This window comes from Salvelinus alpinus, chromosome 13 (genome assembly GCF_045679555.1).
Source record: "Salvelinus alpinus chromosome 13, SLU_Salpinus.1, whole genome shotgun sequence".
NCBI classification, from domain to species: Eukaryota; Metazoa; Chordata; class Actinopteri; order Salmoniformes; family Salmonidae; genus Salvelinus; species Salvelinus alpinus.
This window is the reverse complement of record NC_092098.1, coordinates 18706088-18733912: the sequence shown is the minus strand read 5'-3', so window position 1 is coordinate 18733912 and position 27825 is coordinate 18706088. Positions and strand designations below refer to the sequence as shown.

The 27825-nt window shown below is 41.8% G+C and overlaps 1 protein-coding gene across 1 annotated transcript; it reads right to left on the bottom strand.

The window, feature by feature from the left end:
• Nucleotides 1–27825, bottom strand: LOC139537256 (SWI/SNF-related matrix-associated actin-dependent regulator of chromatin subfamily A member 5-like). Its single transcript, XM_071338374.1, has 24 exons — nt 27678–27825; nt 26714–26803; nt 26189–26355; nt 25908–26008; nt 25612–25712; nt 17323–17502; nt 17043–17198; nt 16777–16908; nt 16144–16212; nt 15184–15293; nt 14827–15053; nt 13497–13618; nt 13080–13232; nt 9421–9553; nt 8225–8370; nt 7440–7568; nt 6904–7014; nt 5048–5161; nt 4298–4420; nt 4032–4164; nt 3761–3879; nt 3297–3509; nt 2359–2469; nt 1–2133 (listed from the first exon to the last, which is right to left on the bottom strand). The coding sequence occupies exons 1-24, from the start codon at nt 27822–27824 to the stop codon at nt 2065–2067; spliced, it is 3156 nt and encodes a 1051-aa protein (XP_071194475.1). The 5' UTR covers nt 27825; the 3' UTR covers nt 1–2064.

The window sequence follows — 27825 nt, the reverse complement described above, 5'->3', positions numbered from 1 at the left end:
TAAGGTTGGATTTTGTTTAATGAACTCGTACATTAAAAAAATTAACAGGAAAAGCAAAATACAACAGGTACTTTTTGTTCGGATACCAACACTTAAAAAGGATCAATGGAATTAAACTCAATATAAAATGAGCTGAGGATATGTGCAAAGCAACAGGTTATATAAGGTGCATACAGGGAACCGCTTGATGTAACATAATAACAATGTGTCAAACACAGGGCTTCAAAAACAGCCATGCACAAAAATAGAGGAAAAACAAACATACAAAGGTTGCTATTTCACCACCACGCCAACTACACAAGAAATGAAACAATCAAAACACATCCGTAGACAAACTCAGCAAAAAAAAGAAATGTCCCTTTTTCAGGACCCTGTCATTCAAAGATAATTTGTAAAAATCCAAATAACTTCACAGATCTTCATTGTAAAGGGTTTAAAACACCGTTTCTCATGCTTGTTCAATAAACCATAAACAATTAATGAACATGCACCTGTGGAACGGTCGTTAAGACACTAACAGCTTACAGACGGTAAGCAATTAAGGTCACAATTATGAAAACTGAGGACACTAAAGAGGCCTTGCTACTGACTCTGAAAAACACCAAAAGAAAGATGTCCAGGGTACCTGCTCATCTGTGTGAACCTGCCTTAGGCATGCTGCAAGGAGGCATGAGGACTGCAGATGTGGCCAGGGCAATAAATTGCAATGTCCGTACTGTGAGATGCCTAAGACAGAGCTACAGGGAGACAGGACGGACAGCTGATCGTCCTCGCAGTGGCAGACCACGTGTAACAACACCTGCACAGGATCGGTACATTCAAACATCACACCTGCGGGACAGGTACAGGATGGCAACAACAACTGCCTGAGTAACACCAGGAACGCACAATCCCTCCATCAGTGCTCAGACTGTTCGCAATAGGCTGAGAGAGGCTGGACTGAGGGCTTGTAGGCCTGTTGTAAGGCAGGTCCTCACCAGACATCACCGGCAACAACGTCGCTGGACCAGACAGGACTGGCAAAAAGTACTCTTCACTGACGAGTCGCGGTTTTGTCTCACCAGAGGTGATGGTCGGATTCGCGTTTATCGTTGAAGGAATGAGCGTTACACCGAGGCCTGTACTCTGGAGCGGGATCGATTTGGAGATGGAGGGTCCATCATGGTCTGGGGCAGTGTGTCACAGCATCATCGGACTGAGCTTGTTGTCATTGCAGGCAATCTCAACGCTGTGTGTTACTGGGAAGACATCCTCCTCCCTCATGTGGTACCCTTCCTGCAGGCTCATCCTGACATGACCCTCCAGCATGACAATGCCACCAGCCATACTGCTTGTTCTGTGCGTGATTTCCTGCAAGACAGGAATGTCAGTGTTCTGCCATGGCCAGCTAGGAGCCCGGATCTCAATCCCATTGAGCACGTCTGAGACCTGTTGGATCAGAGGGTGAGGACTAGGGCCATTCCTCCCCAGAAATGTCCAGGAACTTGCAGGTGCCTTGGTGGAAGAGTGGGGTAACATCTCACAGCAAGAACTGGCAAATCTGGTGCAGTCCATGAGGAGATGCACTGCAGTACTTAATGCTGCTGGTGGCCACACCAGATACTGACTGTTACTGTTACTTTTGATTTTGACCCACCCTTTGTTCAGGGACACATTATTCAATTTCTGTTAGTCACATGTCTGTGGAACTTGTTCAGTTTATGTCTCAGTTGTTGAATCTTGTTACGTTCATACAAATATTTACACGTTGCTGAAAATAAACGCAGTTGACAGTGAGAGTACGTTTCCTTTTTTGCTGAGTTTACATATAGCATGCTGAGTTTCAAAGGTCATCAAACAATTGCAAAAAAGAGTAATACAAAATGTCTTAAAAAAAGAAGCCACACTTCCACAGAAATTACTACAACTATTGAAGGTTGTGTTTGTATTTTTTGTGTGGGTGATTAATGCTGTTTGTTTTTGATGGGCCAAATCCTAACTTGAGAACTGTGTGCGTAAATCAAATGACTTATCTTTCAAGTTAGGATTGGGCCTGCTGGGAGCTACATTAATTACATGACATCTTCAGGCTCTCGCTTTCTTCTCTTTGCGTCCTGTGCCTTCTGATGACGCATCTGCCTTCCTTTTGTGAGCCTTAGAATAAAAATGACATTAGAATCAAATCAATTGCATGTCTATGTGTAAATGTTACAAGGTATGTATGAAATATTAATATTCTAACACTTGAGTATTGATCCATTTGTCATGGTAACATGGTTCAGAATCCTCAAGATGGTCAGCCAATACACCTGTTGGATTTTGGACATTAAAATAGTTCAAATCTGTATATTATTCTTTTGAAATGGTAAGATCAATTACCGTCTGGCTTTTTGGTGTTCTTTTCTTCTTTTCAGCACGCTCCTTTTCCTCAATCTCCATATTTTCTTTTTCGATGAGGGAGATGAGAGTGTTACAACGTCGCTGGAGTTCCTGGGGGAACAAGAGACAGCTGTTAGCAGAGAACAAGAAAACAATAGTACAATGTATGTCTGCTGTTCCTCTCTGTTAGCCAGTCTGTTTGTAGCAACAACAAAAATATATATTCATTCAATATGCTCTTGTGTGGTTATTACAGTTTTTGTTCATAATATTGACATTTCAATAACCAAAACAGTTCATGTAACATACCACTTTGTCAAAGCACAAAGTAATGAAAAATAACCCCAGAGAGGTAAGTGTCTCTGTATTCAAGTGATGCATGAAACTGAATCTATAGGAGTCTTTCATCCCATGAATTCTCATCCATCTCAAATTGTAAAGGAGGAACACATTGAAACAAATTCAATTCTATATTCCGCCATACCTACTATAAATGTCAGGCAAGCAAACAAGATGATCTCTGAATTCACTACAAATGTACTACTTTCTATAATAAAAGTAATAAAACAGGTTTTTATGATGGGTCCAGAGAAAGCAAAGAAGTAGGACACTAAGACACTGTAACTGGGTTTATTGACAGGCAGTCCAGGTGTCATATCAAATACCTGTTAAGTTCATGTTTTAAGTATCCCTATACTTCTGTTATTACGGGGCTATCACTGAGTCAAGAGTGCGCATGCGCAGGATGTCTTGTGGTTGATGGACCTAGCCTTGAGTGTAATGGCTACCTTGTAGTGTGTTCATATAGTATAGAAAACTTTGTTAAACTGGAACCTTGTCGTTGTGTCATTTCGAGTTAACAATACCCGTGCCCATGTTTGCTCACCTAACCCTTCTAACAGCTACAACATAGTCAAACTGTTCAGGGTATACTGTACCATGGCAGTTCTGGACTTGATGAACCAGTCAAATCTGAACTGGGGAGCATTCCGTACACACTGTCGGAGTTCCTCATAAACATTCTCCTTGTCAAAGCCCATCTTGTGAAGCATACAGATCAGGAACCTGTCCTCCTCCTCTGTGTAGTTCTTCCCTTTATTGGTGCCATACTGAATCCTCAACTGGTGGAATGGGGCCTTGTATCTCGCAACCTGAAATGAATCAAGACAACATTTCCATTTCGTCAATTTGAAATTAAGAATTCATCTTGGCGCATACTCAAAATAAAAGGTTGCTAGTATCACATTCAAATAATTAATTTCCACAGTATTTACAAGGAAAAATATGTTTTAGAGGCAATCATTTCATTTTAAAGATCAATACAAAAATACTTATCAGCCACTATCCAACACACTTGAGCACTTATTTAGAAAATCTAAACAACTTATGTAAAGTAGTTCACCTTAGCATCCAGTGCCTTCTTAATGCTGATCCTCCTCTGGATGCGGGCCTCACCACGCTCGATCTGGGCCATGATTTTCTCAATATCCTGGAGTTCATTGCACCGCTCCCAGAAAATGGCTTGAAAATAAAACAAGAGTATGAAAAGACTAGCGTGGAGCATATAAAATGATAATAAGCTGTAATACATACAAGAATGGGTCTCTAGTAAACAACTGTAATGGAATAATAGATGATGATCATTATGATGATGAGGACCTCCGGTATCTTACCAGAATATTCAATGACTTCTTCAGGGTTTTTCCCCTCGACTTCCCGAGCGATGTTGTCGATGTCATCACGGCCATATTTCTCATTGGCTTTAATGAACTGATTGAAATCTCTCTTGTTCCAACTTGTGAACCCCTGCGAAATAACATTCACCATAAACACAGCACTTGTTAGATACAAGCTTTAGCATGTCCAATAATGTGCACCTTTTGTGACAAACACTATAGGGATCTTAGACAGTTGTGTCTAGCCTAGCGCCCTCCAGTACCTGTGTAAGAAGCTTCTCCTTCTCCTCAGTCTCCTCAGGACTGAGCGGCCCTGCCTCGTCGATCTTCCTCTGCTCCTCCTTCTGCACCTGAGCAGAGTTAGAAATGTCAGGGCTCCTGGGCACCTGCAGCAGCACAGAGGAGAGGACGGACACAGCTCATATTAGATAAACCTCTGATGAGACATAACACTGAACCGCTCTGTCTCTCGCTATTAAGCTGGGCGAGAGACCCCTAAGGCTGGGTGAAGCGATAGACAGGCCTGTTGGGGAACCAGGCTAACTGGGCAGAACTGAGCAGATGTACCCTGGGATCAGGTGGCATAGGGGGAATGTGTGTGTGTATTTGTGTTCTGTGGTTCTGGCAACATGGAGGAGTAAAAGCTCCAATCTGTCTCAGTTCAGCAGTCTGCCTTGGCAGCGAGTGCCTTGGCACAGTTAAGCACTTGGGATGCTGCTCACAAATGTCAGAGTTGAGACACACTTCTATGGGCTCTATTCACCATCCCACAACTAATATGTTGGCTCTGTGAAAGCACAAGCCAACAGATTTCAAAATATTGTTTTTAAATATTCAACTTTGTAAATTGTTTCAGTAAAGTAGAACCAGCAAGAAGGGACATTCAAGTCACAATACCATGTGCAGGAAACAAGAATACATGACTATAAATGGCTAAGCTTAACGCTACCTATGTCAACATAGGCACACTTTATTTATCCCTCAGACAATGAACTTAACTACAGCCGTCTTACCTTGTAGCCTATAGTATTCCTGTAGAAAAGGATCTCCATCTCTAGCAGCTCAAACAGGCGAGGGGGAAAGAACTGGAAGTCCTGGATGTTGGGCTGTTTGGGGGGACGTGGGGCCTGAAATACATTCATCATTATTAATCATGTTCTGGTGAGCAAGATTAACATATACCTCTTCGTATACCTCGTCATCATTCTGACTTCTTGACCATCATTATTTGGAAGAAGTGGGAAACAAGAGGAATGATTAGAGTTGCAAAGCTACCGGTAATATACCAAAGTTACCGGAATCTTGTAGAATTTCGGTAATGAAGAGGTAATCTATGGCAATTTAGGTCATTTATACTTTAATAACTCACTTTTTTTATTCATATACAGTATTAATTTATTATATCTGTGTCTATATTGCCTATGAGTTTCTAGTGGATAGACCATATGGTTAAAGAGAAAATAGCCTAATTATCATAAAAAGTATATAATCAACAAAGACATTCTTTTCAATTAACTCTGCAATTCTTCCAAGTATTGACTTTTTTTCACAACTGCCACCAGTTTGGAAGTTACCAAAGTTTGAATGTTACCAAATTTCTGGTAGTTTACTTTGCAACCCTACGAATGATTGACTAGCAACTCTTCCATGAACACGAGGACCACGGTTACTATAGTTTTGTGATATAATGTTGGTTTTATTTCTATTGGTTTTTATTTGAACATTTTGTGAGGTGGTTGTTCGGTTTCTCAAGCCTGATGACAGTTGTCCACAGACAGAGAATATTCTCTCCACGAACGCTTGGGATGCAGGGGCAGAAACCAGATCCAGTGTCACAGGGTACAGCTTTGGATAAACAGCGATCCTTGCCTGCCAGAACTGGAGGTGACTCTAAACATGCCCCCCTTCACCTCTTCCAGGCATTTCCTCAGCTCACACGGGGCACTTAATGCCCTGCCAGGTTGACTCTTGGGACAGTGAACTCAGACACAATCCTCGATGCGAGAAAGCTATATTTATGAAGCACTGTGGTCGAGATGCTTGCTGGATTTATCTTGCTGGTATCTTCTTGGGGTACTCCTGCCCCATGGCTGTACTCTCTGATTTACTGAAGTACAAAAGACTCTGCTTCCCTCATCAGTGGCTCCGTCTGTTGAGCGAAGTGACAGAGACATTTGGGTCCATCAAGCAAGCTGCTGCAGGGGATGGATCGAAATTGGCTGCCAGAAGACTCAGTATGCATGCGAAGTGCTCACACTGACTTCAGGAGGACCTGTGCCAACTGTTTTGCAATAGTAATTGACTGCAAGTGTGCCTCAAGGTTGAGAAAGCACGGCACCACATCCGACTACGACTGGCTGTCAGTTTGAAGTTGGTCGGTGTAGATTGTGAACGGCTCCAGCAACTTCACAAGCTGTTCTAGCTTGGCCCAGACATACTCAGTGCTCGCCTTTGGATTTCTTCCCTGTTAGCTAATGATAGTGATGCACAAGCTAGGCCTATCTGAAACATCGGCATCTACTAGCAGCATTTACCCGCCAGATTCAGAAGCCAGAAAACCCCATTAGAAGCTTGAAAACCTTGTCCAAGAAAAAAATGAACTAAAGATAATTTGATGGTTTTTCCTTTAAGTTAATTTTGTAGTCAAATATAATAGTTTCAGTATAGTTTTCGTTTTTCAAACGTTTTTCAGAATTTTTTTATTTAACTAAATTGTTTTTCCAATTTTGTTTTTATTTTCGTTTCAGTTTTAGTTTAGTATAATAACCTTGATTGGGACAGCACTTGAATAAGCATGTCATTTAAAAGCAGGGATGCAAAGCAAGGCGGTTGGCGGTTTCTGTGTGATTGATCTGTGAGTGGGCGTTACCTTGGGGGCTCGAGGTTCACTGACACGCAGGGCCTCTCTGAAGTAGGCATCCACCGCATAGTTGGCTTTCCTCTCTCTTTTAGGAGGCTCAATCCATTCCATCATACTCAGCTACAAAAAAACACCAGTCCATCCCTCACAAGGTGAACCAACTCAGTGTACGGTATATGATGCACACCTCATTTCATGGTTACAGTGGTTTGATAAAGTTTATTTCATAAGCATCTATGAATAGTATATGTATGCCATCTTTACCTCTATCACACAGTATTCACAAAGTTCAATATCTAAGATGAAATTCAACCTGAGGCACAAGGGACTTAGCTAATCAAAGTACAGTACCATATCAAGCTGCTCAGTTGGTTGAGAATGGCACTTGCAATGCCAGGGTTGTGGGTATGATTCCCACGGGGGACCAGAATGAAAAAGAATCGCTCTTGGATAAGAGAGTCTGCTAAATGACTAAAATGTCAATGCAAAATGCTATTTGATGCTATTAACCGTGAGTCATGACAAAACATGTAGTAATTTAATACCTTTTGCTTCTCTCTGTAGTCCTCCCCTTCAAAGTTGTAGAGGCTGGTCTCTGCTCCTCCGGTGTCCACAGTGAAGTTCCTGAGGGAGCTCTCTCCCAGAGACTCCATGCGCTCGTTCATCTCAGCTGTCTAGGATAAGTCAAAAGGCAGTGGTGTAAAGTACTTAAGTAAAAAATACTTTATACTACTAAAGTAGTTTTTTGGGGGTCTGTACTTTACTATTTATATGTTTGACTACTTTTGCTTTTACTCCACTACATTCCTAAAGAAAATAATGTACTTTTTTCATACATTTCAAATGCTTAGCAAGACAGGAAAATGGTCCAATTCACACACTTATCAAGAGAACATCCCTACTACCTCTGATCTGGCAGACTCACTAAACACATGCTTCGTTTGTAAATTATGTCTGAGTGTTGGAGCGTGCCCCTGGCTATCCGTAAAATATTATTTTTTTTATTTTTTTATCGTGCTGTCTGGTTTTCTTAATATAAGGAATGTGAAATTATTTATACTTCTACTTTTGATACTGAAGTACATTTTCACAATTACATTTACTTTTGATGCTTAAGTTTATTTAAAACCAAATACTTTTAGACTTTTACCCAAGTAGTATTTTACTGGGTGACTTTCACTTTTATTTGAGTCATTTTCTATTAAGGCATCTTTACTTTTACTCAAGTATGACAATTGGGTACAGGTGAAGACAGGTGAGCACAGAAAACCAAGCAGCCAGTCTGTCAACCAAACACTGTGTACTGATCCTTCACATGGTCCTCACTCACCTTCTTTGCCCCCCTCTCTAAGAGGGTGTTGATGTCTTCGTCCGTGAGCTCATTGTCTTTGGAGGCGAAGACGTGAGTGGCCCCATGCCTGATCATCTGCAGCATCTCATCTTTCCCCAGCTTGTTGGACTGCTCCATCAGCCTCCCTGGAAAGTTGAAAAGATGTGAGAAGTAGTTGTGGTGTGGGACTGAATGTACAAGACCCTGCAGCAGGCACTTCCATCCATGTCTCAGGGTCTAGATCATTCTATAAAGTACATGTATGCATGCATGTACAGTATACATGTGTGGTCTAATTTTGTCTCAAGCCTAACCAAGGTCTGTCTTGCCTGTCCCAATAACAAATCCAAGTCTGATTTACTGTCTGCTGAGTCAGACCATAATTTTTTTTTTTTTTAAAGGTAAGGACACATTTAAGGGATTTGAACATAGAATTAGGAATTAGAATACTAGAATGGACATGAACCTTCTTATGATGGTCCAAAGGTCAGCCATGTTGGTCAGGGAGTTGGTCAACCACAGTTTGTCAGTGCTGTGATAAGATATTGTGAAAAACAATGAATGTGAAGAAAGTATCTGCACTGTGTGTTAACTAGCTAGCCAGGCAGTTTTAGAGGAATCAACCTGCCAATATGCCAACATTCCATTCAAACAATGCAGTTAATCCACAGCCATACACAGGCTCAGATCAGTTCATAATAAGAATAATTCATTTAATTTGTAAAGCTCTTTTCTCACACCCAAGGCACTGAATAGGACTTGGATGAGTTATAAATGCAGCAGGTACTGATATTGTATCATATAATAGCACTCAGCTTCCCAAGAAAACACAACATGAGACATTTATGGACTGTTTACATATATTTTAGATGCTGTTTATCCAGAAAATGTGTATAAAAATCCATACTGTAATTATAATATGACAATATTTTATGTTGACTATAATTCCATTACATAATTTTCCTTTGTAAGTAAAAGCAGGAAATGCATCACCTACATTATGCCTCTACTGCCATTCATTCCAATTAGACTAGTTTTGGATTTCTTCCTGACCAAGCTGGCTGCAAATTTCACCCCATTATGGAACTTTGAGAGTTTATGACATAACCCCTCTAGTAATTTTATATGATCTACATGGATTTGAAAGCCATGGAATGACAAACCACGAAGTTGCAAATTAAAACCATGCTGAATACCTTGTTGTATAACAATGGAGTCTAGCCTCAACTTCATCTCAGCTCTCTCTACAATCCTCTCTTCGACTGTATTATCAGTGATGAGGCGGAACACACGCACTGGTTTCTTCTGACCAATTCTATGAGCCCTGTCCTAGAGAGGCAAAAACAAACACACTGATTGCCTCAGTGTATGGATGTGTCTATTTCTTTGAAACAAGACACTTTGTAAAAGTAAAAGACAAGATACAAGCCAGTGTTATGAACTAACATTACTAGTATTTTTGTATGCATGACATAGAATTTCACACATAAGTGACTAATACTAACTAATAATTACTAAGACATATTTACTTTTATTTAATACTGACTAATAATTACTTATACTTACTACTGACTAATATTTACTTTTCCAAATGGTTAATATACAGTGCATTCAAAAAGTTCAGACCCCTTCCCTTTTTCCACATTTGTTATGTTTCAGCTTTATTCTAAAATTGATGTAAAAAAACTAAAATCCCTCATCAATCTACACACAATACCCCATAATGACAAAGTGAAAACAGGTTAAGACATTTTAGAAAATGTATAAATAAATAAATAACAGAAATACCTTATTTACATAAGTAATCAGACCCCTTGCTATGAGACTCGAAATTGAGCTAAGGTGTTTCCATTAATCCTCCTTGAGCTGTTTTTACAACTTAATTGGAGTCCACCTGTCGTAAATTCAATTGATTGGACATGATTTGGAAAGGCACACACCTGTCTATATAAGGTCCCACAGTTGACCATGCATGTCAGAGCAAAAACCAAGCAATGAGGTCAAAGGAATTGTCCGTAGATCTCCGAGACAGGATTGTGTCGAAGCACAGGTGTGGGGAAGGGTGCCAAAACAATTCTGCAGCATTGAAGGTCCCCAAGAACACAGTGGCCTCCATCATTCTTAAATTGAATAAGTTAGGAACCACCAAAACTGCCCGGCCAAACCGCCCGGCCAAACTGAGCAATCGGGGGAGAAGGGCCTTGGTCAGGGAGGTGACCAAGAACCTAATGGTCACTCTGACAGAGCTCCAGAGCTCCTCTGTAGAAATGGGAGAACCTTCCAGAAGGACAACCATCTCTGCAGCACTCCACCAATCAGGCCTTTATGGTAGAGTGAGCAGACGGAAGCCATTCCTCAGTAAAAGGCACATCACAGCCTGCTTGGAGTTCGCCAAAAGGCACCCAAAGGACTCTCAGAACATGAGAAACAAGATTCTCTGGTCTGATGAAACCAAAATTGAACTCTTTGGCCTGAATGCCAAGTGTCACGTCTGGAGGAAACCTGGCACCATCCCTACGGTGAAGCATGGTGGTGGCAGCATCATGCTGTGGGGATGTTTTTCAGTGGCAGGGACTAGGAGACTAGTCAAGATCGAGGGAAAGAAGAACGAAGCAAACTACAGAGAGATCCTTGATGAAAACCTGCTTCAGAGCACTCAGGACCTCAGCCTGGGGCAAAGGTTCACCTACCAACAGGACAACGACCCTAAGCACACATCCAAGACAACGCAGGAGTAGCTTCGGGACAAGTCTCTGAATGTCCTTGAGTGGGCTAGCTAGAGTCCGGACTTGAACCTGATTGAACATCTATGGAGAGACCTGAAAATAGCTGTGCAGTGAAGCTACCCATTCAACATGACAGAGCTTGAGAAGATCTGCAGAGAAAAATGGCAGAAACTCCCCAAATATAGGTGTACCAAGCTTGTAACATCATACCGGTACCCAAGACTCGAGGCTGTAATCGCTGCCAAAGGTGCTTCAACAAAGTACTGAGTAAAGGGTCTGAATACTAATGTAAATGTCATATTTAAGTTATATTCTTAATACATTTGCAAAAAAATTCTAAACCTGTTTTTGCTTTGATATTATGGGGTATTGTGTAGATTGATGAGAAAAAAGGCTGTAACGTAACAAAATGTGGAAGAAGTGAAGGGGTGTGAATACTTCCTGAATGCACTAATATATATATATATATATATACAGTGGGGAGAACAATTATTTGATACACTGCCGATTTTGCAGGTTTTCCTACTTACAAAGCATGTAGAGGTCTGTAATTTTTATCATAGGTACACTTCAACTGTGAGAGACGGAATCTAAAACAAAAATCCAGAAAAGCACATTGTATGATTTTTAAGTAATTAATTTGCATTTTATTGCATGACATAAGTATTTGATACATCAGAAAAGCAGAACTTAATATTTGGTACAGAAACCTTTGTTTGCAATTACAGAGATCATACGTTTGCTGTAGTTCTTGACCAGGTTTGCACACACTGCAGCAGGGATTTTGGCCCACTCCTCCATACAGACCTTCTCCAGATCCTTCAAGTTTCGGGGCTGTCGCTGGGCAATACGGACTTTTAGCTCCCTCCAAAGATTTTCTATTGGGTTCAGGTCTGGAGACTGGCTAGGCCACTCCAGGACCTTGAGATGCTTCTTACGGAGTCACTCCTTAGTTGCCCTGGCTGTCTGTTTTGGGTCGTTGTCATGCTGGAAGACCCAGCCACGACCCATCTTCAATGCTCTTACTGAGGGAAGGAGGTTGTTGGTCAAGATCTCACGATACATGGCCCCATCCATCCTCCCCTCAATACGGTGCAGTCGTCCTGTCCCCTTTGCAGAAAAGCATCCCCAAAGAATTATGTTTCCACCTCCATGCTTCACGGTTGTGATGGTGTTCTTGGGGTTGTACTCATCCTTCTTCTTCCTCCAAACACGGCGAGTGGAGTTTAGACCACAAAGCTCTATTTTTGTCTCATCAGACCACATGACCTTCTCCCATTGCTCCTCTGGATCATCCAGATGGTCATTGGTAAACTTCAGACGGGCCTGGACATGCGCTGGCTTGAGCAAGGGGACCTTGCGTGCGCTGCAGGATTTTAATCCATGACGGCGTAGTGTGTTACTAATGGTTTTCTTTGAGACTGTGGTCCCAGCTCTCTTCAGGTCATTGACCAGTTCCTGCTGTGTAGTTCTGGGCTGATCCCTCACCTTCCTCATGATCATTGATGCCCCACGAGGTGAGATCTTGCATGGAGCCCCAGACCGAGGGTGATTGACCGTCATCTTGAACTTCTTCCATTTTCTAATAATTGCGCCAACAGTTGTTACCTTCTCACCAAGCTGCTTGCCTATTGTCCTGTAGCCCATCCCAGCCTTGTGCAGGTCTACAATTTTATCCCTGATGTCCTTACACAGCTCTCTGGTCTTGGCCATTGTGGAGAGGTTGGAGTCTGTTTGATTGAGTGTGTGGACAGGTGTCTTTTTTACAGGTAACGAGTTCAAACAGGTGCAGTTAATACAGGTAATGAGTGGAGAACAGGAGGGCTTCTTAAAGAAAAACTAACAGGTCTGTGAGAGCCGGAATTCTTACTGGTTGGTAGGTGATCAAATACTTATGTCATGCAATAAAATGCAAATTAATTACTTAAAAATCATACAATGTGATTTTCTGGATTTTTGTTTTAGATTCCGTCTCTCACAGTTGAAGTGTACCTATGATAAAAATTACAGACCTCTACATGTTTTGTAAGTAGGAAAACCTGCAAAATTGGCAGTGTATCAAATACTTGTTCTCCCCACTGTATATAGAAGTACGTTTCCAAGGAAGCCACAACTGAAATGTTTCTAACCATTGCTTGCAGGTCCACTTGAGGGTTCCAGTCGGAGTCATACAGGATGACGACGTCTGCAGTTGCCAGGTTAATGCCCAGACCTCCAGCTCTGGTGCTCAACATGAAAATGAACTTGCTGCTGTTGTCAGCATTGTAGGCCTCTATGGCTTCCTTGAAACATGGCCATAAAGCTAATGCATTAGTTAGACACAATATCTAAAATATCAGTTTTGTTTCATGTAGTTAAAGTAATTACACTTTACACAAATTTTACAAGCACAGTCAGTACGAGTTCAGTGTTTTGAAGTAAAGATACTACAAAAACACGACCATGGTAGGTTTGATTGAACTGTTCCAATACAGCTCCTTATGTTTTCCATGGGAGCCTGTGATTGTGGTCAATGAGGCCTCATCAGCTGAAGTCATGCCCCGTACCTGTCTGGCTTCGTGTGGAGTGTTCCCATCTAGACGGCAGTACTCATAACCTCTCCACATGCAGTAGTCCTCAAGAATGTCAAGGACCCTGGTCATCTGGCTGAAGATGAGGACTCTAGACCCTGGCAACCAATGAGACAAAACAGTAATTCCATTAGGGAACAGAACAGCATACAATATCAGGTCACATAGCTCTAGTTCAAATGCAATCTCCACAAAGGGGAAAAAAACATGGCAGAAAATGATTCATGGGGTTTCTTGCATGCCAGCAAGGTTTGATGAATTCTAAATGAGCATGGCTAATTTGATTGTCAAATGAACGTCTCATCATGAAAGCTTCATGAAAAAACTTGAAATTCTACATGAAAAAACTTGAAATTATACATGTGAATCCTGATATTCTTCAACAAAATGCAAACTTTTGAGCCTGTATGCTATGAGGTTGTCCTTGCCCTTTTAACCTCTACGAGATGGGTGTCTAATTTGTCATCCTGAGGGTCCCAGAGATAAAATGTAGCATCGTTTTGTTTGATAAAATAATTTTTTATGTTCAAATGTAGGAACTGGGGTCTACAGTTTGACCCCACTGCTGTCTCTGGCTCCACACTCACCTCACCACCTAGATGTGAAAGTTCATGTATAAGCTAATGATCCATCATGTATGACATTCCTGGGAGTGTGTAAACTTTAAAAAGTTTTTTTTACAATAGCATTTTTGAATGTTCTCTATAGTTATGTACTTGAAAATGTATCAATTGACCAATTCAGCACATTTGGACAAACTCCTGGCAGACTTGATACAAAATATTGTGCAGTAATGTAATTCACTGGATCAGTCTGACCTTGCACACACACACTACTGTCATCTGGTAGCCAACATCTAAATTACACCTAGACTCCTATCTGAAAGTATGGCCTTTCTCTTCCATTTCAAATATGTTTTTGTTTGTATTATCTTTACCAGATCTAATGTGTTACATTCGCCTACATTAATATCACATTTCCACAAACTTCAAAGTTTTTCCTTTCAAATAGTATCAAGAATATGCATATCCTTGCTTCAGGTCCAGAGCTACAGGCAGTTAGATTTGGGTGTCATTTTAGGCGAAAATTGAAAAAAAGAGTAAGATCCTTAAGGGGTTTTAAAGGACCATTATTTACTTGAATCTATCAGAGTTTGTATATACAACCTATTGCATAGTCTGTTACAACTGAACATGTACAGTAACAACCACAGATCAAAGCTCTGAGATAAAGACATCAAATTTACATGAATAATGTTGGGATAAACTACAGTAAAAGCATTTAATGATCAGAGAGAATGTAGCACCTTGCTCCTGGACTTTGGGCAGCAGTTTGTCCAGGGCCACCATTTTGCCGCTGTTGGTTACAAGGTGAGTGTCGGTGGTGTAGGGGGGTCCAGGCTCGGCCCCATCAAACAGGTATGGGTGGTTGCAGCACTTCCGCAGCTGCATCAGGATGTTCAAGAGACGCATCTTGTCAGTTTTTCCAGAAGAATTGAGGATGTCAATGTCCTTCATCAGAATCCGTGTGTACCTAACAAAAATAGAACAAAACATTGTTTCATTTGAAAAAAAAAATCTTGAATTTCATAGGTAGAAACATTGAACCAACAAAAGCTATTGCCAACACTGGGAAGTACTAAGTATTTGAACCAAACACATACCATTCTCGCTGCATCTTACTCAGTCCGAGGTAAATCTTCACCTCTTTTTTGGGAGGCAGGTTTTTCTCCACTTCAGCTTTAATGCGACGCAGAAGGAAAGGCCTCAGCACCTGTACAAAGCAAATGCTTTAATTAATCTATTTTTACCCATGTATTACAAGTATTTCATTACATACACTGAGTGTACAAAACATTAAGAACACCTGCTCTTTCCATGACATACACAATCTGTGTAGATGAAGGGGAGGAGACTGGTTAAAGAAGGATTTTTAAGCCTTGAGACATGGATTGTGTATGTGTGCCATTCAGAGGGTGAATGGGCAAGACAAAATATTTAAGTGCCTTTGAACAGGGCATGTTAGTAGGTACCAAGTGCACCATTTGTGTCAAGAACTGCAACGCTGCTGGGTTTTTCACACTCAACAGTTTCCCATGTGTATCAAGAATGGTCCACCACCCAAAGGACATCCAGCCAACTTGACACAACTGTGGGAAGCATTGGAGTCAACATGAGCCAACATCCCTGTGGAATGCTTTCTTGTAGAGTCCTTGCCCTGACAAATTGAGGCTGTTCTGAGGGCAAAAGGGGGTGCCACTCAATAGTAGAAAGGTGTTCTTAATGTTTTGTACACTCAGTGTATATCATTAACAAAATATATATTTAACCTTTATTTAACTAGGCAAGTCAGTTAAGAACAAATTATTATTTACAATAATGGCCTACCCCGGCCAAACCCGAACGACGTTAGGACGACAATTGTGCGCCGCCCTATGGGACTCCCAATCACGGCCGGATGTGATACAGCCTGGAATTAAACCAGGGACTGTAGTGACGCCGCTTGCACTAAGATGCAGTGCCTTAGACCGCTGTGCCACTCGGGATGTATTATTTATACTGAAAATAAATATAGATAAGAAGGAACCTGCAGTGAACTCTGAACGTAATGAAACACAGCTTACCGCATGCAGACGCTCCACCAGCTTCTGGTCCCCCAGACAGTTGTTGGTGTCAAACCAAGAATCAAAGTCCTGAGAATTAAAGAAAAATGTTCCTTTTGTTTTTAACACATAGATTTTCCATGAAAGTGCAAAAGTTATTTAAGAGAAAAAAAAAAAAGTAAAGATGATTCTGCTTTGGCTTCAGATGTAGAGGGGATTGTGTTAGAGAAAAGGACAGGATACATATGATCAGCTACTGCCTCTGGGGGTGACTGGGGGGAGGGATCCCAGACAAACTGGGAGGAACTGACAACAGAACAGAGCAGTGCCTGAGGGGGGAAGCCTATGCTCGGGGCTACCTTTCCCTCTGACACATCATGGAAAGACAAGAAGCATGTCAGGTGGGGCTGAGGAGCTCAGTGATTGACTGAAGCGAATTGAAACTTGGTGATATAAATGGAACAACAAAAAACATTAAGATACTGCTGGAGGGTCTTTTGATACAAAACAACAAAAGAATGCAGTTCCATTTGCCTGGAGCGATATATGAATTTCTTTTTTCCTCGATTTGGTATTCCAGTCACATGAATCTAAAGGAGAGGAATATCACTACAAGAGGAATACATGGAGAGAACAAACAGAGGCAGGACTCACGTTGGCAGAGTTGAAGACATCAGGCAGCAGGAAGTTGAGGAGTGACCACAGCTCATGGAGGTTGTTCTGCAGAGGTGTTCCAGTCAGGAGGAGACGGTTGGTGGTTTTGAACTCACGGACAATCTCTGAGAGCTGACAACACAGGATTAATGTAAAGGTTACATACAAATCATTAAAAATGATTGTGTATAGGCCAAACTTCATTAATTGAAAAGTAGAAAAAGAAACATGTTTTATCCCTAAATTATTTTAATTTGAGTTCATACCTTAGACTTCTCATTTTTTATCCTATGAGCTTCATCAATGACAAGGTATCTCCAGTTGAACTTCTTGAAGACAGATTTCTCTCTGATGACCATCTCATAGGATGTGACGCAAACATCCCATTCCCCTGGCATCATGACATCACGAATGAAAGCCGCCTGGTGAATAAGGAGAACATTTGTCAAAGGAGTCATTAGTGGTCTTGGTTACCTACCCACCTGATAATGTTTTATGAAAGGGGATGTTTAATCAGTGTCAATCAAGAGAAAATACAGGACATACCCTTGCATCCTTGTCCCCGATGAGACAGACTGCCTTAAGGGTTGGTACCCAGCGTTTGAACTCATTCATCCAGTTGTGTAGCGTTGATTTGGGAACCAGAACCATGTGGGGGCCTGGAATGTTCCTGTAATGCTTCAGGTATCCCAGCAACGCAATGGTTTGGAGGGTCTTCCCCAAGCCCTGTGGTCAATAAACAAATAAACAACCTGTCATACATACAGCGCATAAGCTTGACTCACAACTAGTGGCACTTACCAGAGGCTTAAGGGCCATCCACACCAAGGACAATAACTATAACAATAAAAAAAATAAAAGTTGTTCTAATTCAAGTGAACAGCAGCGTCCACACTACAACAATAACTATAAAAACAGTGGAAAACAATAACAATAGCTATCGTTGGGATAACTTTGTGTGATTTTATCCCTGTCTCCCCAACAGTACAACGTCAAAAAACAATCCAAAATACGTTCTATTAAAGCGTTCTAGGTGCGCAAGGAATAGCTGCTCGGAGGGGAGAGGCAGAGTGTGCGGTGAGCTTTTCTGAATAAATGGGCATGTAAGCATATTGGTATCCACATGAATTATAGGACGACTTCGAAGACTCATGATCCACGACAGACAGTGCATCTCAATGTTAGAAGAAGCCCATATTTTCCTATGTACACCATATAGAAAAGTATGTGGACACCCCTTCAAATTAGAGGATTCGGCTATTTCAGCCACACCAGTTGCTGACAGGTGTATAAAATCGAGCACACCGCCATGCAATCTCCATAGACAAACATTGGCAGTAGAATGGCCTTACTGAAGAGCTCAGTGACTCTCAACGTCGCACCGTCATAGGATGCTACCTTTCCAACAAGTCAGTTCCAACAAGCTGCCCTGGTCAACCGTGTGCTGTTATTGTGAAGTGGAAACATCTAGGAGCAACAACTGCTCAGTCATGAAGTGGTAGGCCACACAAGCGCAGAGAACGGGACCACCAAGTGCTGAAGCGCGTAAAAATCGTCTGTCCTCGGTTGCAACACTCACTACCAAGTTCCAAACTGCCTCTGGAAGCAACATCAGTCAGCACAAGAACTGAAATGGGTTTCCATCGCCGAGCAGCCTAAGATCACCATGTGCAATGGCCAAGTGTCGGCTGGAGAGGTGTAAAGCTCGCCGCCATTGGACTCGGGAGCAATGGAAGCTCGTTCTCTGGAGTGATGAAGCACGCTTCACCATCTGGCAGTCCGTCGAACGAATCTGGGTTTGGCGGATGCCAGGAGAACGCTACCTGCCCCAAAGCGTAGTGCCACTGTAAAATTTAGTGGAGGAGGAATAATGGTCTTGGGATGTTTTTCATGGTTCGGGCTAGGCCCCTTAGTTCCAGTGAAGGGAAACCTTAACGCTACAGCATACAATTACATTTTAAACGTTTCTGTGCTTCCAACTTTGTGGCAAGTTTGGGGAAGGCCCTTTCCTGTTTCAGCATGACAATGCCCCCATGCACAAAGCGGGGTCTATACAGAAATGGTTTGTCGAGATCGGTATAGAAGAAATTGACTGGCCTGCACAAACCCCTGACCTCAACCCCATCGAACACCTTTAGGATGAATTGGAACGCCGACTGCGAGCCAGGCCTAATCGCCCAACATCATTGCCCGACCTCACTAATGCTCTTGTGGCTGAATTCCCGCAGCAATGTTCCAGCATCTAGTGGAAAGCCTTCCCAGAAGAGTGGAGGCTGTATTTTTTTTTTTTTTTTTTTAATATAACCTTTATTTAACCAGGTAGGCTAGTTGAGAACAAGTTCTCATTTACAACTGCGACCTGGCCAAGATAAAGCAAAAGCAGTGCGACAAAAACAACAACACAAAGTTACACATGGAATAAACAAACGTACAGTCAATAACACAATAGAAAAATCTGTATACAGTCTGTGCAAATTAAGTAAGGAGGTAAGGCAATAAACAGGTCATAGTGGCGAAGTAATTACAATTTAGCAATTAACACTGGAGTGATAGATGTGCAGATGAGGATGTGCAAGTAGAGATACTGGTGTGCAAAAGAGCAGAAAAACAAAAACAAATATGTTATGAGGTAGGTAGTTGGTTGGATGGGCTATTTATAGATGGGCTGTGTACAGCTGCAGTGATGGGTAAGCTGCTCTGACAGCTAATGCTTCAAGTTAGTGAGGGAGATATAAGTCTCCAACTTCAGTGATTTTTGCAATTCGTTCCAGTCATTGGCAGCAGAGAACTGGAAGGAAGGGCGGCCAAAGAGGGTGTTGGCTTTGGGGATGACCAGTGAGATATACCTGCTGGAGCGCGTGCTATGGGTGGGTGTTGCTATGGTGACCCGTGAGTTGAGATAAGGCGGAGCTTTACCTAGCAAAGACTTATAGGTGACCTGGAGCCAGTGGGTTTGGCGACGAATATGAAGTGAGGACCAGCCAACAAGAGCATACAGGTCACAGTGGTGGGTAGTATATGGGGCTTTGGTGACAAAACGGATGGCACTGTGATAGACTCCATCCAATTTGATGAGTAAAGTGTTGGAGGCTATTTTGTAAATGACATCGCCGAAGTCAAGGATCGGTAGGATAGTCAGTTTTACCAGGGTATGTTTGGCAGCATGAGTGAAGGAGGCTTTGTTGTGAAATAGGAAGACGATTCTAGATTGCATTTTGGATTGGAGATGCTTAATATGAGTCTGGAAGGAGAGTTTACAGTCTAGCCAGACACCTAGGTATTTATAGTTGTCCACATATTCTAAGTCAGAATCGTCCAGAGTAGTGATGCTAGTCGGGCGGGAGGGAGCGAGCAGCGATCGGTTGAAGAGCATGCATTTAGTTTTACTTGCATTTAAGATCAGTTGGAGGCCACGGAAAGAGTATTGTATGGCATTTAAGCTCGTTTGAAGGTTTGTTAACACAGTGTCCAAAGAAGGGCCAGATGTATACAGAATGGTGTCGTCTGCGTAGAGGTGGATCAAAGAATCACCCGCAGCAAAAGCGACATTAATGATATATACAGAGAAAAGAGTCGGCCCGAGAATTGAACCCTGTGGCACCCCCACAGAGACTGCCAGAGGTCCGGACAAAAGGCACTCTGATTTGACACATTGAACTCTATCTGAGAAGTAGTTAGCGAATCAGGCGAGCAGTCATTCGAGAAACCAAGGCTGTTGAGTCTGCCGATAAGAATACAGTGATTGACAGAGTCGAAAGCCTTGGTCAGGTCGATGAAGACGGCTGCACAGTACTGTCTTTTATCGATGGCGGTTATGATATCGTTTAGGACGTTGAGCGTGGCTCAGGTGCACCCGTGACCAGCTCGGAAACCAGATTGCATTGCGGAGAAGGTACGGTGGGATTCGAAATGGTCGGTGAGCTGTTTGTTCACTTGGCTTTCGAAGACTTTAGAAAGGCAGGGCAGGATGGATATAGGTCTGTAACAATTTGGGTCTAGAGTCTCTCCCCCTTTGAAGAGGGGGATAACTGTGGCCGCTTTCCAATCTTTAAGAATCTCAGACGATACGAAAAAGAGGTTGAACAGACTACTAATAGGGGTTGCAACAATGGCGGCGGATAATTTTAGGAAGAGAGGGTCCAGATTGTCTAGCCCAGTTGATTTGTAGGGTTCCAGATTTTTCAGCTCTATCAGAACATCAGCTGGGGGGGGGGGGGGGGGGCTTGGGCCAGTTGCTGCGGGGGGTGCAGAGCTGTTGGCCGGGGTTGGGGTAGCCAGGTGGAAAGCATGGCCAGCCGTAGAGAGATGCTAATTGAAATTCTTGATTATCGTGGATTTATCAGCGGTGACAGTGTTTCCTAGCCTCAGTGCAGTGGGCAGCTGGGAGGAGGTGCTCTTATTCTCCATGAACTTTACAGTGTCAGGCAGTTAACCCACTGTCCCTAGGCTGTCATTGTAAATACAATTTTGTTCTTAACTGACTTGCCTAGTTAAATAAAGGTTAAAAAAAAAAACAATAGCATGGGATTTTTTCAATGTAATAGCTACTGTAAATTGGACAGTGCATTTAGATGAACAAGAATTTAAGCTTCCTGCCCATATCAGATATGTCCACGTCCCGGAGAGTTGGCTGTTGTATACTACGTCATTCTAGTCACATTAGCGCCAACCTTCCCAGTTTAGGACCCAACCCGTAAAAGTTAAAAAGGCTTCTGAAGTTTGCAATTTACGATTTGAAATTTCAGACTTAATTTTCCCTCATAAAGAACGCTACAGAGGGTAGTGCGTATCGCCCAGTACATCACTGGGGGCAAGCTTCCTGCCATCCAGGACCTCTATACCAGGCCCTAAAATTTGTCAAAGACTCCAGCCATCCTAGTCATTGACTGTTCTCTCTACTACCATACGGCACCAGAGTGCCACGTCTAGGTCCAAAAGGCTCCTTAACAGCTTCTACCCCCAAGCCATAAGACTGCTGAACAGTTAATCAAATGGCTACCCAAACTACTGTATTTGCATTGACCCCCTTTTTTAAGCTTCTGCTACTCGCTGTTTATTATTACCTCAATTACCTTTATTATTACCTATTGCCTCAATTATCTTGACTAACCTGTACCCCTGCACATTGATTCGGTACCGGTACCCCCTGTATATGTAAGTGCTAATGCCCAAGAAGCCGGTGTCTGGAGGATATATTGGCACGGGTGTTGTTAGGCCCGAGCCGAAGTCGATGGCCGGCAAACCGTGCCAATATATCCTCCAAACACCGGCCTAGGGGGCATTATCACTTTTATACAACGGGTTACAAATATATTCAAATAATGATTTACGTTATTTAGATGAATATTTATCTTATTCATACTATTTCATAATTCCACAAGCTATATTCCCGACACAAATCTAGGGTTGCTACCCAAGCCGGCTGGTCGTTCATTCTATCGGTTCAGTTGCCAGAGACAAGGGTTGCAAAATTCCGGGGAACTTTAAATAAATTCCCTGGTTATGCAGAAATCCTTGTTGGAAGATTCCAGGTTTCATGTTTATTCCCTCCTGATTCCGGGATTCCTCCATCTGGGATTTTGGGAAAATCAGGGAATTTATTGAAAGTTGCCAGAATTTTGCAACCCTACCAGAGACACAACCCAGTCGTTCAGTCTTTTTGTTCTGTATCTATGGACGCGACCCAGTCGTTCATTCTAAAATTGTTCCATTGCCATACAGGCTGGCAACTTTTTATCCCTTGTTTTATCACAAGAGTAGCTGCATTTGCATTTGTTTAAGCTGTTTTCTAGAGTCATTTAGTTGGATACATCCAATATGCTAATGAGGCGCGATTTCGCCGGGCATAGAAAATGTGCTCTCTAGTCAGGACACTGTTATTCTAGGAGCTAGCCAACAACACAATCACTTCAAACTGAAGCTGGAAAGACTGCAAACTAGCTGCACTTCGTTTCGTTTGACCTTTTTTCAATTGATATTTCTTTGTATATATCCTTAAAAATGATAAAATCAAATGTTATTTGTCACATGCGCTGAATACAACAGATTTAGACCTTACCGTGAACTGCTTACTTACAAGCCCTTAACCAACAATGCAGTTCAAGAAATAGAGTTAAGAAAATATTTACTTAATAAAATAAAATAAAAAAACAATAAAAAAGTAAAACATTAAAATAACAATATCGAGGGTATATAGAGGGGGTACCGGTACCGAGTCAATGTGTGGGGGGTACAGGTTAGTCGAGGTAATTTGTACATGTACTGTAGATAGGGGTAAAGTGACTATGCATAGATAATAAACAGCGAGTAGCAGCAGTATAAAAACAACATAAATAGTCCGGGTGGCCATTTGAATAACTGTTCAGCAGTCTTATAGCTTGGGTGTAGAATCTGTTAAGGAGCCTTTTGGACCTAGACTTCGGTACCGCTTGCTGTGCGGTAGCAGGGAGAACAATCTATGACTAGGGTGGCTGGCGTCTTTGACAATTTGTTGGGCCTTCCTCTGACACTGCCTAGTATATAGGTCCTGGATGGCAGGAAGCTTGGCCCCAGGGATGTTCTGGGCCGTACGCACTAGCCTCTGTAGCGCCTTACGGTCGGATGCCGAGGAGTTGTCATACCAAGCGGTGATACAACCAGTCAGGATGGTCTCAATGGTGCAGCTGTAGAACTTTTTGTGGATCTGGGGACCCATGCCAAATCTTTTCAGTCTCCTGAGGGGGAAAAGGTGTTGTCGTGCCCTCTTCACGACTGACTTTGTGTGTTTAGACCGTGATAGTTTGTTGGTGATGTGGACACCAAGGAACTTGAAACTCTCGACCCGCTCCACTACAGCCGCGTCGATGTGAATGGAGGCGTGTGCGGCACTCCTTTTCCTGTAGTCGACGATCATCTCCTTTGTCTTGCTCACGTTGAGGGAGAGGTTGTTGTCCTGGCACCACACTGCCAGGTCTCTGACCTCCTCCCTATAGGCTGTCTCATCATTGTCGGTGATCAAGCCTACCAATGTTGTGTCGTCAGCAAACTTAATGATGGTGTTGGAGTCATTATGAAAGCTGACTCATGATTTCAACTGGCTGAGAAATGCTGCCTGCCTGCCTGTCTCGACACGTTCATTACTATGGGACAGCTGGAGATAGAATTTGAATTTTTAAACAATGTTGCAAATGTTGGAAAGACAGACAGCAAGGTTTATACAAATCTCCGTTGTTGAAAACTAAATATTAGTCTAAAATGAAATGTGAGATAATGTCTAGATGCTTTTTATAGTGGAGATTAAGTTTATAAATTACCTGGCTGGGCTGATGAGACAGTGGATTGCGCAGTCAGATGAAACAGAGTAAATAGGCATTTTAAAGTCATAGATTTAGCCGGTGGTAACTTGTGGAATAGACACTGGCTGGAATGCGGTTTAAACCAATCAGCATTGAGGATTAGACCCACCTGTTGTATAAAGCCTCGTTATTGTAATTTTATTGTATTACTTTTTTGCTTACTTTAGTTTATTTAAAAAATTGTTGGTTAAGGGCTTGTACGTAAGCATTTCACAGTATTTTATTAATTTTTTATTTAACCTTTATTTAAAGGTCAGTTAAGGAAAGTCAGTTAAGAACAAATTCTTATTTACAATGACTGCCTACCCCGGCCAAACCCTAACCCGGACGACTCTGGGCCAATTTTGTGCCGCCCCATTGGACTCCCAATCACAGACGGTTATGATACCAGGGCCTGTAGTGACGCCTCTAGCATTGAGATGCAGTGCCTTAGACTGCTGTGCCACTCGGGAGCCCCACAGTAAGGTCTACACTTTTTGTATTCGGCACATGTGACAAATAAAATGTGATTTCATGTTTGATTTGACACATCTCTACTAGCCTCTCTCTTCCAGCTGTTACCATGCGCATTCCAGGAAAAGCTACAGGCTACAAAAGCTATATGACATTTTTTTTAGCATTTTGTTTATAGTACACCTAACAGCCTATTCGAGGACACAAGCAGGCATGCTCTTGCTAATTGCTGAATGTAAAAAAAAGTTGAGGAGAAAGAGTGTTGGTGTGATTACTTTAGCTGGTGATAACATTGTTGCATTGCAAATGGTGCACAGAACAGACAGACGAAAAAGAAGATTTGACAACTATTAGAAAAATGGAAATCACTTGCACACTAGAGCAACGAGGCAAGCACGACATGAAGATGCACAGGCTAAACAGCGTTTGTTGTTGAATTGCTACATTTAAAATATGTGTTTCTATATTATTATCTACATTGAAGTATTATTTGCAGTAGTCACTATGAAAATGAACACACCATGAAAATAGTGAATGGTATGTGTTACATTAATAAGCCTACAGCGTGCAGTAGGATGCGTTAATCAGTTGATTGACAGGTGTAGCCTAGAGTGTAGAACAGGGGTTGGCAAACTACGGCCCGCATGGGCGGGAGGTTTGAGTAAAAATGATGAGCTGGGAAATGATTGTTTTGGGTAAAAAAAATAAACCCCAGGCCATACTCAAACATCTAAAACTAGATAGAAAGTATGTAGATTTTATAATGGACCTATATATTTTCAAATAACTGCTCTTTTTCTGTCCATTGAATTTCAAAATCCTGATGTGGCCCTAAAGCCAAAAAGTTTGCCCACCCCTGCTGCAGAACGATAAACATTCCTCTAGTGTGGATGCTTGCCAACGTTTTATAGTTATGTATAGTTTATCTTTATCATCCTTGGTGTATGTCCCTTTACACTTGGATATCAATATATGGCTCTGGCACTTAATGGAGGCAAGTAAACATCAACTATTGTTAATTCTATGATTAAGTTACAGTCATTATTACCATTTCATCAGCCAAGATTCCATTAATGCCATTTTCATAAAGGGAGATCATCCAGTTGAGACCTCTGATTTGGTAATCTCTCAGCTCTCCATTTTTTACATCTGGAAAATACAAAAAGTTTTGTCATTAATGGAGGGGAAAAAAACGAATCATCAGCAGTTCTCAAATGGGAGCTAATTAGTATTAGAGGTATACACCTGCTAGAATACAACACTGAGTTACACCTGCTACAGTTCATTTACATGGAGGGCTGACTATTAAAATTAGCATTTAAAAGCTATATGAAAACACCGTACAGGATGGGGACTCTTCAAAGCGAACCAAGACGTTAGCTGCCTTCCTGCTCTCAGATAACAACTCCTCATCTTCTTCTTGTTCTGTGCGTCGGTGGCGGTTACTGTAAAAACACAGGTGGCGGACAAATAGTATGCTTTGCTACAATGGTAAACAGACTGTATTGTTTATTATTCATGGATTATTCACCAATATAGCTTGTTTATTTACAACAACATAGACCTGACATTTAGAAAGTTGTAAATAAAGGCAAGACTCTTAAAACAAGTCAGCAGCCACATACTCTCCAACAGAGAGGAGATTTTGTTTCTCATCCTGTTTAATGCGAGGTCGTCCAGGTTTCACTTTCAGGGGTGAAGTAGGAGACTTCTGAGACGCAGGCTGGATGAAGTGGGCAAAGAGTTCTGTTTGCTTGAGCAGAAACTCAAACCGGTTCGCTCTATCTGTTTTCTATGGTAAAAAGACAGGGGGGGAAAAAATACAGAAATACACCAACAAGTTGTTTTTGACTAGTAAGGATGTGAGATCAATGTTATGCTTAACTTTAATTTTGCCATTCACATTCTCCCTATACACTGCAGTCTCACTACACACTGCAATTCCCCACATTTACCACAGTGGGGAGCCCATTGCAAAAGTTGGAAAAAAATGTTATGTTTTTCTCAAATATCTGGCACAGAATTCAACCAATGCTGTGACTAATCTGTGTCACGTGATACTCCCTAATGTAATCATTCAACTTGCAATTGCATTTTAAAATATTAAATGAATCCATAGAGAGAGTTTGTGACAAAGCAATTTGTCTCACCCTTTTCTCTTCGTATTCTGGATCCACATCTCCCTCCGCCTTAGGCAAAGCCTTCGGGGGTGGCTTCAGCTGAAATGGGGGGTCTTTTGCCTGCGCACAAACACAGTAGACTACTTTATGACTTGCTCACTGAATTGTACATATTTATTTGGCATATGATTCACTAACATTTAATCAATGTAATGTGCAATTTAAAACAATTTTGTATGGCTATTTCAGTGATCTTATACGGGAATGTGCTGTGTATTGTATACCATTTCCTGTGAATTCATGCAACATTATTCTATAATAAGTTTAATCAATATAGATTTATGGTTGAAGGTCGAGAAAGTTTGCTACATGTGATGCTTGTTGCACAATCAATTATAATACATTTTGAGCACGTTCACATATTATTTATTATAAAATGTGCAATAAGTTATGCCTTCAATTGAACCGATGTTAAAGTTCAAGCAGTTAGGTACACCTCACCACGAATGTTCTTCATAAACATTAAATTGTTAGCTACTGTAGCCAATTGACAGTCCCCAGAGCGCAACAAGCAGCTAACGTTAGTGTTGAAAGTAGACAGCTGATTTGCTCTGGGCTGGTCTTGCTGCATGCGACTGTGCGGTGTGCTGCCTGGGCTAAGTGAAACAGACGACAAGCTACACATACAGTCAGTTGGGTTGCTCTGGGACTCCAAGGTTTGTCAGACTGAAATTGGCAGGATTTAAAAGTCTACGGGAATATTGGCTACATTTCTCTCAACTGCACGACGACAAACATTGTAGCTAATGTTTTCTGGTCAGCGTTTGACCTGGTGGTATCTAGTTAGCTAGCATCTGTAGAGAGCTATGCAGATGTGTAAGCCTCCTTCCCGCCATGTTCCCCCCCAAATCAACAATACTGCAAACTTCTAGCTAGCTACTAACACTCTATCTCATATTTCTGGAAAAGAAGATGTCTGCTTTCAAATGCTCACCTCTTCATCTTCGGGTAAAGGCTCTCTTGAAGTTGACGGAATCTCTTCATCTGACATTCTGTGGACTTTGCTTTTATCATGAGTTTTTAGACCAGACTGTAAGTTATTATACAGCAAATAGGCTTGGTACGTCATTAGATAGAGCATT

Bases quoted from the DNA above. Each gene is read 5' to 3' on its own strand.
- LOC139537256 (XM_071338374.1), bottom strand. From the start codon at position 27,824: ATGCTCTATCTAATGACGTACCAAGCCTATTTGCTGTATAATAACTTA. The intron at 25,713-25,907 runs GTACGGTGTTTT...TGTATTTTCCAG, and splicing joins CTTTGAAGAGTCCCCATCCT to ATGTAAAAAATGGAGAGCTG. The intron at 9,554-13,079 runs GTTAGAAACATT...TTGCCTCTCTAG, and splicing joins AAGTGGACCTGCAAGCAATG to GACAGGGCTCATAGAATTGG.